Source organism: Sciurus vulgaris, assembly GCF_902686455.1.
Source record: "Sciurus vulgaris genome assembly, chromosome: 4".
Lineage (NCBI taxonomy): Eukaryota > Metazoa > Chordata > Mammalia > Rodentia > Sciuridae > Sciurus > Sciurus vulgaris.
Window position 1 is genome coordinate 171,876,773 of NC_136464.1, and position 15,963 is coordinate 171,892,735.

The following is a 15,963-nucleotide window of genomic DNA, read 5'->3' on the forward strand; positions in this document are numbered from 1 at the left end:
TTTGTTGGAAGCAATGAGTGGCTGCATAACAATACTTAATGTATTTTAAGTACATACATTACTGGTCCAACTGGCTATAAAAGCTTCCTTAGAACTCATCTGAACCATCTTGTCAATGATGGTTTAAAGACGGTGAATCCTACAGATTATCGACTGCTAGGTACTGCCCAGAAGATGATCTGTACTTAGAGTTCTGACCTTTTACGTGTATTTGAAACTATAACCCTTAATGGTCACAATCCTGAAAATTCTGGTGAGTTTTCATGTAGAACATATTTTGACTACACATTTATTCCTGTATTGCATGCCTACGTTTTTTAAAAGAAATTTTTCTTTTATTTGCTCTTTTCAAAATTTCCAAAGACTACCATCTCAGTGTGGTCCATGAGGCAGCACATTTTTCAATTATAAAATATTGAATTATATTGCAAACCTCAAAAGAGAAAAGAAAAGAAACAGCAACGTTCTGATCTTTGCTTTAAAAATGACTGAGCCAATTTATTTTTTTTAGCTGTTGATTTTTAAAGTAACCCCTTTCACCGAGAAAAGGACATGGAATGTCAAGAAGCTGAGCCCATTAGTTTTGCATTTTCTCAGTCTGAAAATGCATGCAAAAAAGCACATTTGTAAATGCAGACCTATGACAGCATATGTAAATGGAATATTTAATAAATGCAAAGCTCCTTTAAAATAGTAACCAGTAGTCTGACGTGTCATATAATGTGAACGAACTGCAGGTTTATGTTCACCCCCCTCTTATCCCTAATGTTCACTGAACTCTATTGAAGTCTAGTAACACTAAAGATATATTAATAACACTGAAAAGCTGAAGCAGAATTCCTAACATCACCCTATATGATCTTGATTTAAAATATGCATATGTTTTATTGTTTCAATGATCATTTCCTTGGTTTGTGTACTGGGAAGAAGAAATTAGGGAGCAGGTTATTAGAAATACCAATAAAGAGACTGTTACTCTTAGCATAAAGCTTAATTCCTTTATTGGTGGGTGTTTTCTTCCCTCTGTTCCTCAGATACATTTTTAAAACACCTGCGTACATGTAACACACAAGTACCACTTTCCCTTGATTTAAAAATCTAACATTGGGAAATGGGAAATGGCACTAATGGCATTAATTACAGTTAATTTAGAAAGAAGCCCAAATGATTCTCCAGGTGGAACATCTGATTCAAAAGCTGATCTTGATCATCAACTTCCTGGAACAGGAAGCAGGTAGAGTCCCCATCAGGGTAGGACTTTGTCATTGCACACCTGGAAAAGAAGGAGGGGAGTCCATACGGAGGAGTCCATATGGAGGATGAGGAGCATGCCAGAAACTCTGCAGAGGGAATCCCATGCAGATTAGCTCTTAAGGGCAGAGGACCAAGCAGCTTGCTGAATGCTCATGTGTGGAGAGCAGTGATTCAGCGCTGAGAACACCTACAGAAAATTAAATGAGACCTGCTCATTGTTAGTCTACATGAGAGAGTTCTCTCCACCTTTGCAAGGAGATAGGGAAAACCAGGAAAAGTACATGGAAAAAAATCTACCTTAAATGTCTGCATGTAAATCATAGGAGTGCTGAATGAAAAAGGTAGGGTGAAAAGAAGTCATGTGTTGGGAGTCATTTATTCCTTCATTTGTTCAGCAAGTGTTAACTGAGCACCTTTAGCTGCAGGCACTAATCAAGCCTGGAGATGCAGACCCCAAATGAGGCTCACACTGTATTCATTAAAATTAATGCCTAAAAAAATAAAATTAATGTCTGCCATTAGTTGCTACTGCTAAAGAAGAAAAAAAGTAATTCATAATTTATTTCTAGGTGTTAATCCTATGCATCTTTAGGACTGCATTGTCCTCCTGGCCAGTGGAATCAGAGAGATTCCAATTGATGTTTTACCCATTGATCCGTTCAAATCCAGCCCCCGGAAGGTCTCCATATGCATCCACTTTCATCAAGGGAGAGGAAAATTAATATTTTCAAGTACCTACTCACAGGCTGAGAGTATTGGAAACAGCCCATTTAATTAAAAAAAAAAAAAAAAGACATCCAATGGCTAGTATCATCACCCCCTCACAGATGAGGAAACAGACTCACAGATGTTAGATCTCTTGCCACATTGAGCTACTTAGTAGAAATAGATTTTGAATGTCAGTTTTCCCAAGTCTATCTATCCTCTTCTACCACGTGAATCCATCAAGCTAACCCTTATAAACTGCAGGGTGTTATATAAGTGTAAGCCAGGTTGATTAACCATTAACACTAAGGTTATTCTAAAGTATCAAATTTTATGATGAAAAAACAGAACATGGTTATCATTTTAATATTGTTAGTGAAATAAGTCCTAAGCACCCTCCTCTTATGTTCTTCTATTTTTCACTTGAATTGACATCATAGAAATTGTTTGATAATAATTTATCTATATCTGGATGTCTTTCATGGTGTGATTCCTGTCCCGGTTTCCCGTCTATAGGAAGAATTTGGATTCTCATGTTAGCCCTCTGATCCAAGCTGTGTGTGTTATTCTGCCATGTTAAAGATTGGGTTTCTTCTAATTAGGCACTCCTCCAAAAAGAACTCAATTAGAATGAGAACATCATCTGAATCATTTCCAGCTACTTACAGATTGCACCTTTTATAAACTCGACAAAAATTTACAAACTAAATTTTCTTTATGATCACTTTCTGTAACTCTCAGAGTAGTTGAGCATTACCTGAATGTCAAAGAGCAACTGTGGGACGAAAGGGATCTTAGCAATTTAATTACCAAACTCTAGAAAAATACAAATGAACTTTTGGAACTGAGGCAAATGCTACAGAGGCAGCAAGTTTATTCACTGGGCATTGATTGGTGGAGCATGGAATGACGTCACAGTCATAGGCAGTAAGTGCTGAGCTCGTTGACTTCTGAAGAGTCTGGGGTCAGCCAAACTGAAAGAATCCACTGTGGAACTTTTCAGTTGTGTGGTAGGCACAGTTCGCCCAAGAGAATCAGGTATCAGGTAATTTGAAAGGAAAGCAGACGCAATCTTGAATGTTTCACAGAAGTTAATAAAACACTGAAGACATGTAAATTTAAAAGTACTTCTTCTCTTATCTGAAGTTGTCTTGTCAATTGCATTTCCTCCTCCAATGCCTGCTATATGAAGTTGTGTCCATAGCAAAGGCTCGCAGGTTGGTTTTCCCCCTGTAGTTGAGCCTTAGTCTAGCAGGTCACTCTGCTCCCAAAACTACTGCGTTCATTTTCAGTCACCTTAGCAGAATGTTTACCTAGAAGCCCTTTCTTTGTAGGATGGGTTCTGCAATTTACTAAACACTTTCACAAATGTTCTCTTGTTTTAGTTCTCCTGACACTACTAAGAAGTTGAAAGAACTGCTGGTGTTTTCTTCAATTTGAAAATGGAGACTGAAAGCACCTAAGATTTAAAGAGACGCCATGACTATTTCAAGGCAAGACTGCCAAGGAGTCCTGGAACGAGCACATCTCTTTCTGATGCCACTAGCCACCCTACCTCCGCAAGGAAGCCCGTGGAGGTTCCATGCTGGCCTGTCAGAGTTCCCATTTAAAACTTCCAAGATTTGCTCAAACATATAAAATGATGGCATTATCAAGCTTTATGAACTGAAAGAGGAAAGTTCAACCCTCTGCTTCCCCTGAGACCTTTGAACATGACCTTTCGTTCTTCCAGCCATCTTTTATTCCTGGCCAGATGGCATAATATACAATCTCTGCCTGGTGGAACCAGGTTTATTTTCAGCCAGCTTAAACTCCTGTTTTTCCTCTCTGGGATATTCACGTTCATATTTGAAAGCTGCTCTGCTGCCCAGCTATTGGTATACTGGTTGGTGGGGGTGAGTGAATTATGATAAAATAGTGCAAGCGTAGCTGAATCTTAAGGAGTTGTTCCCAGGAACAGAATATTTGGACCCTTCATCCACTGGGCATAGGTATCTGATGTTGGGTGTTAATTTTTTTTTTTTTTTTACAGTTACTTAGACTCCTTTTTCTTCCCTTAAATATTCATCTTAGCTGGTCTGTCTCTGTCAATTTAACACTTTTGAGGGATATATATTCCACATCCCTGTCATCCTGTGATGGACATGGCTGATCCTGTATCCAGCTGCATCTGTAGCATCTCAGCCTCCACCTGGGGTGTTAACCAGATTATTTTTCTATCACTCTTGCCCACACTGAATATGCTGAACGCTGTATCTCTACACTGGCTAGCCCACTCTCACAGCCTGAGTCTCTATTATCGGCAGCCACAGCGTGCATATGTTTATTTAGTTTGCAGTCCTTAGGGAATCCTCTCTCTGTGTCCTTCCTTGAGTAGCAAAATCTCTGGATTTTTCTCTTCTGTTCCATCTTCTGAAATACTCATCTTTGAATGACTATTCGGAATGGCTGCAGCAAGCTTTCCCACAACAGTAACATGTCCCTGCCTGCTTTGAATTCTGGCACACGACAATGCGATTATTTTATGCATGCTTGCCTTGTGTCTGGCTGGTTTCAGTCCCGCTGCATCTCTTGCTGCAGTTTCTATAAGCACAGCGGTTCACGAGCTATTGTAAAATATGCAGCCTCCTTCATTCCAATCCTGGCCTGCTTGTTTCGGCTGTGTGTTTTTACACCAATCTCTTGGTTATGGCAATAGGAATTGGTCCTAAGCAGCCACAATTTGGACAGTCCTGAAAACCTTGCTATACAAAATAGCAGATTTGTATTTGAACACTGAACCTTTGACTATAGACAATAACAGAGGAGCCATTGAGAAGGACGGCTTAGATGTGGCAGGTGTGCAGTGAACAGACCGGCTTTCCTGGAAACAGCACATCTCAGGACAGGGGCAAACTCAGGATAGGAAGGAAGGGCAGAAGTGCCAAAGACCCCCAAAATTGCCCAGCACGTCTGTTCTTCTCAATTGCATCTGTAAGATTATAGACTTATCCCGGTGTTGTTTAGAATATCTGTTCTCTTTTCCTATTTATGTTTTTCAGAGTTCTGTAAAACTGTTAAAGATCCCTGCAGAGCCTACTCTGTTAATCCAAAGGATGATGCTCCTTTGAAAGAGAGTAGTTGATGAGGTAGGGATCCAAGATATGATTTTGTTTACTTTCTAGACAAAGTTTCTTAGGAACAAATGAGCCTGGTTTCCAGCTATGATTTACCCAGGAGAAAGTGTGACTGAAAACACTGTAAGAACAAAAAGCTTTCTCTAACTCAACTGTGGAAACAGACTTGCATTCCCCAGCAGCCCGCAAGGAACTCCATTTATCCTCTCTTAATTACTGATAATTTGCACTTAAACTTGGGAAAAAGGCATGTCAAAGCCCTGACAACTCTTTATCAGTATTCCCATTTTAGTGGCACAGCCAAAGAGGCACAAAGCGGTCAAGTGATTTGCCCAAGGTCATGGAGAGCATTATCTTTTCATCAGATTGTTTCCATGGCACCTGGAATTGCAGGTTCAGTGATGTTTTCCCACAGCACTATGAGCAGAAGGAGAGGTCAGGAGGACAAGATGGGTGAACCAGCCTGATATCAAAAGAAAGAAGACCCATAGAACTGCCTTTAAGTGGGCAGTGAGACTGACCAATCACCAACTATGCTCTCTTGAAGAAAGGAAATGACAGGATATCCATTCACATATCCAATATATTTCTTACCAAGGAAATGCTATTGTAAGTGGCATTGTCCCCGGCATCCAATGGGGAAGTGCCAAGAAACATTGAGATGGTCCTGTAGGAGATTTCCATGTAAATGAAAAAACCAAGGCATCTTAGCAGAACTGAAGAACATGTACATAGCACCCAACCATGAAGTCTCAGTTCCCAGGGTAATCACTGAGGCTTAATAGATGCTCAATAAATATTTGTCAAAATAATAGTTATTCAGCCAGGCACAGTGACACACGTCTATAATCCCAGTGGCTGGAGAGGCTGAGGTAGGAGGATCACAAGTTCAAAGCCAGCCTCAGCAACTCTTAAAATAAAAAAATAAAAAGGGCTGCGGATGAGGCTCAATGGTAAAGCACTCCTGGATTCAACCCCCAGTGACAAAAAAAAAAAAGTTGTTCACTCACTACCATGCCTAAAATTATCCTCTGGCAGGGTGTTTGTGAGTATGACTTGACTCTCTGAAGTTTATATAGGCAGATTTTAGGAAGACAAGACCTGGCTGGGTTTTTAGAGTAAGTTAAAGAAATTACTTTAACCTATAATTTTTAAGTAATTTCTAACTTTCAAAAAGCACGCAAATACAATCATACAATTTTTACCGATCCTTCACTCATTTTCAAATATTAACACCTTACCTAACCTCAGAGCTATTCTCAAAGCCAGAAAATTAACTTTCTTACAGGACTATTGGCTCAGCGACATAACTCCTTCAACTTTCATCAGCCGTCCCACTAATGGCCATTTGGGGGATCTAGGACCTAATCTAGGATAGCGAATGGCATGGAGTCGCCATGTTTCCTTAGCCGCTTCCAATCTAAGCCAGTCTTGAATTGCCCTTACTTATGGAAAGGACTGGCCATTTTGTAGAATGCCCCTTGATTTGAATTTATCTCTGGTATCCTCGTGAATAAACTCAGGTTATGTCATTTTGGGGCAGAATGCCACAGAAGTGATGCTTTGCTTTTCTCAGTATCAGGAGCTGCATGGTATCACTAGGCCTTGTTATGGGTGATAGTAACTTGGATCTTTTGGTTACAATGGTACCAGATAGGTTTCTCCACTAAAGGTTAGTGTGTTCCCCTTGTAAGTAGTAAGTTTCTTATGGGTTGTACCTTGAGGTTGTACAAATATCTTGTTTCTCATTATCCTTTTGCCCACTAATTTTATCATCCACCCATGACTCTTGCTTACAGTTATTACTGTGGTATTTGCCAAATGGTAATTTTCTATTTCCATCTTCCTTCTACGTGGATTAATCAGAATTAGACTATAAAGAAGAGCTTTCTCTTATCATTTAATAATTTATTAAAGAGTTTTAAAATAAAGAATGGGATTTCACAGAGGCAGATGGAGAAGCAGTAACTCACATAAAAGAGGAGAGCCAGGGCCGGGTGAGAGTTGATGGCCAGGTTGTTGAGTGAAGCAATGGACAGAAGCCAGGCCTATGGCCAGAGGGGTTACTCCCTAAACAAGAAAACGAAAGCCTTTGACAGTTTCTGAGAAGGCAGAAACACACTCAAAGATCAGCATCTCAGGGTGCTGGGGGTGTGGCTCAGTGGGAGAGCACTTGCCTGGCCTGTGTGAGGCCCTTGATTTGGATTTATCTCTGGAATCCTCTTGAATAAATTTAGGGTATGTCCTTTTGGGGCAGAATGCCACAGAAGTGATACTTAGGTAAAGTCAATGGTGGGAGACTGGCAACCGGTACAAGGCACTGGAGGACAGATGGGCCTAGAGAAGGAGGAGTGAGTTCATGAAAGGAGAAAAGGATCACCCTTTACTTGACTTTACTGGCAATTCGTGCAAAAACAATGCTGCCCCTAATGGAGACAAAGTGCTTGAGAAATGCTGAGGATTTCATAGGAAAATACAAAGGCTTTCCCCTGAGTTATGGTTAGTTCAGCCTGGTAACGCAGCCATGAGATGTCCCGGAATCTGAGAATTAGAGTCTTTGCAATAAATAAATGTTAGAGGATCTTCCTAAAATCAATCAGTAGGGGGACACTGACCCTTTATTTCTTAATTCTGCCTCACCAGAAGGTCTCATGACTAGGTAATGTTGGGTAGGACCAAAACCGCTCCTGAGAGTATTCAGCTATTTACTGAACCTTTTATATGAGTGCAGGAGGAGAGGAAACATCCAGGTCTCCTGTGACAGCTGCTTCCGCCTCTGCTCTCCTAATGAGGCCGACATGGGGATCTGCTCGGTGATTTCAATCTCCCGGCAGGAGCAGCGAGAAGGGCCAGCCCGAGGGTGCTTATAAGGTGATTCTCATTCCATCTTCTCCTCCAGCTTCTCCCTGAAGAATCTGGTTGGATCAGGTCTTGGATCCCTCTCCTGGTGTCTTGGCAGGACTACCCCTGGTCCCCCATGAAAAGGTTTTTGAAATAATGGCATTGGGGACAAACTGAAACTGCTTTCTATTTTTCTTTGGCTGATGAAGGTAGTTGTCACTTCTGTGAATTCCTGTCCTGGGCCTTGTACTGGCACCAGATCACTGGCCTGTTTCACCTGGAGCTCCTGAGGTGCCAGGCCTCTCTGACAGGTGGTGGTGGCCCCAAGTAGTTCTCTCTCTCTTTTCTCTAGTCCTCAATCCAGGGCTGTCCCTAACAAAGGGGTGATAGGAGAACACAGCTCTCAAATTGTATAGCAGTAGCAGGGGGCACTCCAGGAAAAAACTAGGGGAAAACTCCCACAATTCCCTTTGGGGTACAGAATTTTGAGTAAACTGCACTTCCGTGTGGCAGGGAGGGCTAGGCCGTTGGCTTGAGACCTGGAGCAGAAGGGAGAACGAGGCAGCTCCTTTCCTGCAGACCCCAAACCTTCCTAAGACTGGTCTTTTCATCTTCAACTAGGGGTGGGGCACATAGCACTATTGGTGACGTGAAGGTCCCATTCAGCCTGAGTTCACTCAAATCCCAGCTCCAACATTTCCTGTGTGACCTCAGGCGAGCCATCTGGTCTACACCTCCATTTCCCCAAAACCAAAGCAGCCCTCGGTTAGAGCTGAATGAAGCCACCACTAAGGTCACTGATGAAACTGGAGGCCTATGGCAGGGTTCTAACACTCCTGGGCTTCCAGTTCAGAAATCTGCTTCCTTTCCTCATGACCTTCCACACTGGCGTTTTCCCACCCTACCAGCAACTTTAATTCTGTTATTCTCTCAGGAAATTGGAGAATACCTACTAGCAAGAATGTTATGCATTCTTGGGTGTAGACTATTAAGATGCCATCTATAAAATTGTCACCATGTCCTATTTAAGTAGCAGCAAATAAAAACCAAAGTTCAACTACCCAAAACCACTTATCACATCAGGCAAGTGAAACTGATTGGCTGTGGGTTTCTCTTGAACATTCTCCCCTTGCCTCCTTCACCCCCGTGTCTGGGAGAATCGTCCCGGACCGCCACGCTACAGTATGTACTTTGTGCCTTTATTTTTACAAGTGTAGTTTAGTTTCAATTATTTGTGATAATTCTTCATAGCATATATTATCCAAATAATGATGACCTAGTGTGAGACTTTACTGAAGATGGCTGTTATTAAGTCTCACCAAGAAGTGGGGCATGACTGCCAAACTTTTTATAGGAATTACAGGGTTATGGGGTTAAAAGCAAGGTGTGGCAGGACTCGGCAGTGCAAAACAAACACAAAAGACTGTTAGAGTCCTTGGATACTAGAGGAGGATCTAAGGAAGTAAATTGGTGGACCGAAAGTGTTGTTAAAGGGGCTGGGCGCCAAGAATCCCATAGAATTTCTGTGAAAGAAGCACTTGCTTAATTAGGCACTGTGCTTCCCTTCAACTAAGAGTAAATAAGAAGTTTTTTCATAACCCAAACACACAACAGATTGAATCACTGTGTGTGTGTGTGTGTGTGTGTGTGTGTGTGTGTGTGTGTTTCTGTCTGTGGGTCCTCAGATTATGCGTGGACAATCAGAGCAGAGTTGGAAGTTCCAAGAACCTTCCAATATGCCCCTAGGAACCTTCACCAATGAAAAGACTTTAAGAAGCCTAACCACATATGGAGTTTGGAGTCTTGCCCTGAATATTTTTCGGGACCCAATTGGGATATCCTTCTTGTCAGTGGGTTTCTCTTAGAGCCTAGAGAAAGAATTTAGAGGCATGGTTGTTAGGCAAGTTTGTATCCAGAATGGCTTTGGGTGAAAAATGGCAAGTGCTCATTTCTTTAGTTTCTCCCTAAAAAATAATTTGTGGCCAGATAGTCTTGCCTGGCTTCTGAACATGTGCCTGCCGAGCCCCTAGAGAGTAACAGCTTATGTGAGGCAGGTTGAAAACAATATCGTTTTTATTATTTTATCCCATGTGAACCTCCCAGTGGGTGGCAGAGTGATTACAATTTTCTGTGGCTTGATTTATTTTCATACTGATTTGCGAGGCTACTGTAGCATTCCTACATTCCTTATAATTTGGGTGTTTATTACATACTTTACAAGGCACTTGAGTAATATGATATCAAACTTGAAAGTGGTATTGTATATACAGAAACTCTATTAATAAAAATTACTAAGTAGTGCTATTTGTTTATGGTAAAAGGGGATTGGCTCATCAGCACGATGGAAGATTCCACTATACATAATGAGCTAATTAGCAATTTGGAGGTTAGTTTTCCTTGTTTAACTATCTGAGTGACTGATTTCTACCAAATTCATTAGACAAAATTATCTCGTTTATTAATCTGTTCTCCTCTAAACCAGGTATTTTTTGATTTGAATATGAATCTCTATATGAGTTTATAAAACCTCTATCAAGCTATGTCTTAAAATCACTGTCCTACCGAATGTTCACCTGGTCCACAAGCCTTGTGTTGACCACGAAGACCATATTGCAACTACAGCCATTCCTCAGTATTCAGAGGGGACTGGTTCCAGGACCTTCTTCCCCGAAGAGCAAAATCCATGGCTGCTCAAGTTTCCTTCTATAAAATGGTGTAGTGTTTGTGTATAACCTATGAATACCCTCCCACATATTTTAAATCACATCTACACTACTTATACTACTAATACAATGTAGATACTCTGTAAATAGTGTTACACTGTATAGTTTAAGGAATCACAACAAGAAAAAAGTCTGCCCGGGTGTTCACATCTCCAGTAAGATGTAAGTTTTCCCCAGTAATTTCCATCCAGAGTTGGTTAAATCCAGCAACATGGAACCCGCCAGCATGGAAGTCCAGCTGTACATCTCCACTCACATTGAGGAGTCAAATGGATTACACGGAGCCCTGGCTGTCTTCCTCACTGTGTATTGCTCCCACAGCCCGGTGTTCCACCAAAAATCTTTCCAAATCCCTCTCAGACCCCACCTACTGTGAATAACTGGAATACAGAGTATTTCCTCATTTGACTCTGTTCACAACAATCAAACGGCCACTGTCCTTCCAATCCCATTACCTTTGCAGAAAGTAAATTAGCAAGACATGCTGAGTGAACCCCACTGCAGCAGCGGGGTGCCCAGGAACGGATGCTACCTGGGTGTAAATCCAGAAACATTTATCTAGTACACAGTTTCTCATTATCACCTTCATTGAGTTCTTTTTGCAAAAAAGGATTTAAAACAGTGGTTCTCAAAATGTGATCCTCAGGCAGCAGCAGCAGCATCACATGTGAGATGTGAAACTAACTGCTCATGTCCCACCTGGACCCACAGACTCGGAATCCGAGATTTGGATCTGCAGCCTCCATGTGAGTCTGATTCTTCCTGAAGCTAGAGAAATAGCAGCCTAGAGAAATACTGTAAGGTAGCTGGAAGCAAATGCATCCACGGGTTGGGCCTCCTTTGATGCCTTTTTTTTTTTTTTTTTTTTAATTTAAGGGGGTATGTTGTCACCAAGGTTTCTTTTAACAGCAAACTAACCCCTGCATCCCAAAACTAAGGCTCTGAAATTTAAAAAAAAAAAAAATTGTATGAGATTTTGTTCATTTGTACTCGTTTTTCTTGCTACTCAGTTAATCATGCCTAATTAAAATTTATAGTGAATTTATATTGGCCAATTCCCTTTTCCTGAATTTAAACATATCCCAGAGAAATCTTTACCTAACCATCTGTTTTTCTTTTCAAGTAAACATTCACCCATTACTTCTGTGACTAATTTAACTCATTTTCCATCTTCAGAAGAAATTTTTAAAAATCAAATTAAAGGAAAAACAATGACAGAAAGACGCCACAGACCACATGCATACTCTATACCACACATTCTACGTTTCAGTTATTTATCTAGAGTCTTCCATGGGATTTCACATCATCCTGCTGGCTGCTTTTCATGTTTATGTGTACTGTATAAAAACTAAGTAGTCATTAGATGGTTCAGCCCTAGGGTTATTTGAAGAAACAAAATATCGAATGGTATATATATACAATGGAATATTACTCAGCTATAAAGATTAATAAAATTATGGCATTTGCAGACAAATGGATGAAATTGGAGAATATCATGCTAAGTGAGATAAGCCAATCTCAGAAATCCAAAAGGCGAATGATCTCACTGATGAGCAGATGATGACACATAATGGGGGATGGGAGGGGGACAAGAATGGAGGAAGGAGGGACTATATAGAGGGAAAAGAGGGGTGGGAGGGGTTGGGGGAAGGAAAAAATAATAGAATGAATCAAACATCATTATCCTATGTAAATGTATGATTACGCAAATGGTCTGCTGTTACTCCATGTACAAACAGAAACACCATGTATCCCATTTGTTTACAATAAAAATAAATTAAAAACAAACAAACAAAAAGAAACAAAATATCTTAACAATATCAACAATCCCATTTCAAGGAAAACTGAGTCGTGGAAAGGTTAATTGGGTATAACATTAGCCAGGTTCTCTCTTGGTTAGTTCCAAATGAAAATTTCTTCAAGTCATATTTCCAACTCATATTCATGTTTAAATCAGATAAATTATAGTAGCAATTCTGCCTCTCATGTTGATGTAAAAGTTCAGATTATACATGTGCACAGTTTGAGATTTGATCTAATCATGATTACTTACCAGTATGTATTAAGCAGCTAGAAAGGACAAAGCATTTAACTTTAGTTTGTGGGAATGACAAAGGAAGCAAGAGCTTTGACCTGTGATCCGGAAGGAGCTAGAGGAAGTGGGGGCAAATGAGATTGACTATTATATATGTCATAGATATATCAACATATATACATATATATGGTGTACAAAATATACATATGCACAACTGATCTGCAAATAAACGTAGACACATAGGCTTAAGTGGCAGAAAGTTCGTGCTTGCCAACGATTCCATGTCTTTCCCACACTCCCAGCCTCCCTTGCTGTTAAATTGGCCACATCATTTGTTCTAATTGACTGTGTGCCCAGGGCAAAGCAGCTAAGCTCCAGGGTGGCTTTTCCATTCCCCTCTTCCCCTGCTGTGACAGCCTTGGGGACCCTCTATTCCAGAGAGTACATCTGAAAAATGGAGGACGGCTGCCTGACTCACATGGGTCATTATCGTTGTATTAAGTAAGCCTTTAAAATGTAGGGGGGGTGGTTGTCCTTTGCAACACCTGGTTTTAATTACCTTGCCTACTTCTGCCTGGAAATGTGGAGCTGGGCTATGCACCTGTGCTTCCCTTCCAGGCCTCACATCCCTCATGGGGAAAGCCCTTCACCTGTCCATGCAACTGAATTGTACTCTTTTAGGAGCCAAGTCAAATGCCAACGTATTCATTCATTTATCCATCAATATTTTGGCATATCTAATGTGTGCAAAACATGCAGAGAGTGAGGATCCATCTAAGACAGACCCAAGCCCTGGTTTCACAGATTTTGCACTATAGCAGAGAAACAAGAATAAGGAATTACAATCCAGCTGCAAGCAGAAGACATTTCTTCCTGCCCTGGCCCTGAGCTTGGCAGTTCCTCTTATACACTATCCCTGCCACTATTCTTGTTAGTGTACGTGGTCGCCCTCTCCCACCAGGTGGCAAGCTCTCTGATGGTCTGGACTTTATCTTACTTACCTACAACTCTTCCACAGCTTTTAGGAGATGGAATTGATACATATGGAGGGGTATGTTAAATGTACGAAAGAAATTTAACCACAGGAATTATTTCGGAGAACTAATATTAGTGGGGGTGGGGGAGGGTCAAGAAATGCTTCATGGTGGGTTTTTCAGGAGCATTCAATTGGGCTGTAATGATTCATAATTAAATATTTTCCTCTTGCGTGCCTGGCACTCCATAAATATTTTGAATGAATATAAACTCAGTGAATGGGTTTCCCCACTTTCTTGTTGATCAATAGCTCTCCTGAGTGAATGAATTCCTACCCTAAGGTACCCTCAGTAATTGAATGAGGAGACATGTCACGCATTATTGTGGCAAATAGAGTCATTTCCAAGTCCACAGAGCAGCAGGAATATTGGATTTTTTTTTTCTTTTTAACATCTTGAAAAATCAATACGCTTATATTGTTTCTGGTCACTTAAACCAACTCAAGCGTAATTTTCTTTAAAATGTTGAATTCATTTGGCAAAGGTAAAAAGGATCTTGTTTAAATTTGAGTGAACTTAAATATAAATGATGGTCTTCTTAACATTCTGTTTTAAGAAGTTTTTCCAGGATTCATAGAAAATACATAGACTTTGATAGTAATTTAATGAATTTAATTTTCCCAAGGGCCTATCTTTGATAAAGAGCAAACTGAAGATTAAAAGAAAATGAGGTTATTATATTTTATATTAAATTTAATTCCATTTTGCTAAACTATTTCATTAAAAATTATAAAGCAATTGAAGGAAAGGTGCTTTTACTTGTTTCCTCTCTTCTTGGTTTTGTTCTGTTGAAGACCCTGGAGGACATGCCATTATTTGTCTCTGTTACATTCTCATATATTTTGTCACTGTTGTTCTAACCATGATGTGAAGATTTTAACCACCAGATAGTAATATCACGTGGGATATCGATGAAATAGCCATTTGCGTGTGTGTATTGATTTATAGTTCTAAGCTCTAATGTTTCGCCTTTGAAGCATTATTTACCCTGCATCTTAAACTTCCATAAGTAGTGATTATATTATTAAGGTTGGATTTTCTCTCCTATAGAAATAGATTATCCTTCCTGTCTAACAATACTATTCATGAAATATCAAATAGAAACTGCTTTTATAAAATATAAATAAAGGCTCAGATGAAACCGAGAGTTTAATCCAGCATAATGAAGCAAATATAAGACTCTGAAGAGAATACAGAATAATAGTAGAAGTGTATGCTAATGACCTGCACCTTTTAATTAATGGAGTTGTTTATCGGGCTCCAGACAGCCAGGCCAGAGTCTCTCCTATTATTTTTGGAGATGTACAATCTTGGGAATTTAATGTGAAGTGTGGAATAAATTCAGTGATCGCCATGTAATCCATAGGATTTCCAAGCCTGAAGAGTGATTTTAACTGCAGGTATTAATAAGATATGTATTTTTGCCTGTGTTCTTATTCACCTGATATTCTTCTGTTGCATGATTTTTGTGTCACTCTTGAAATTAATGTTGTTGCTGGGCGAGGTGGCACATGCCCATAATCCCAGATGTTCAGGAGGCTGAGGCAGGAGGATGGAGAGTTCAAAACCAGCCTCAGCAACTTAGGGAGGCTATAAGCAACTTAGCTAGACCCTGTCTCTAAATAAAATATTTAAAAAGGGCTAGGGATGTGGCTCAGTGGTTGAGCCTCCCTGGAGTCAATCCCTGGTACCAAAAAAAAAAAAGAAAGAAAGAAAGAAATTAACATTGTTGTGTTGGTTTTACTCATTTTGGATGCTGTAACATGAAATGAATCATAACCATCCTGAATATGCAGACTACAAGTCAGATCTTTCAAAACACTTATTTATATCAACAAGGGAATTAAAACAAATTGTTTTTCCTTCTAAAAGGTCTTCTTAAATGGGCTCAATCAAACTCAAATGACTTCAGTTCAAATCAATATAAAATAGAGCACCTATTGTTTTTCAGGCGTTTTAGGTAAGGAGCTTGGATGGTCAAGATTAGGCATTTTAGGTTAGTGAGATAGATCACAGAATCCAAGAATCTTTAAGCTAGAAGGAGCCTTAAAATGCTAAATGGATGCTTGGTTTGTAGATGAGCAGAAAGAAGCCACAGTGAAGTGGGAACATGTGTCCAAGGTCAGCAGCTGGTATCTCAGCTTGAACGATGTCTCAGGCCTACTCTGAGTCCAGGGATCTGGGATCTTTCTGCACATCGAACCACCTCCTTTTATAACTTGAGTGAAACCTGACTAGGGTAAAGTTTCCCTCTA

At 40.2% G+C, this 15,963-nt stretch overlaps 1 protein-coding gene across 1 annotated transcript in view; it reads left to right on the forward strand.

The window, feature by feature from the left end:
• Positions 1–229: 229 nt before the first annotated feature.
• LOC306659009 (uncharacterized protein) overlaps positions 230–15,963 on the forward strand; it is a gene marked incomplete at its 5' end in the record, with an annotated part of 41,726 nt that continues 25,992 nt past the window's right edge. The window contains one exon of the mRNA XM_079136262.1: positions 230–253. Coding sequence (XP_078992388.1) covers positions 230–253 — 24 coding nt within the window. The remainder of the gene's footprint in view (positions 254–15,963) is intronic.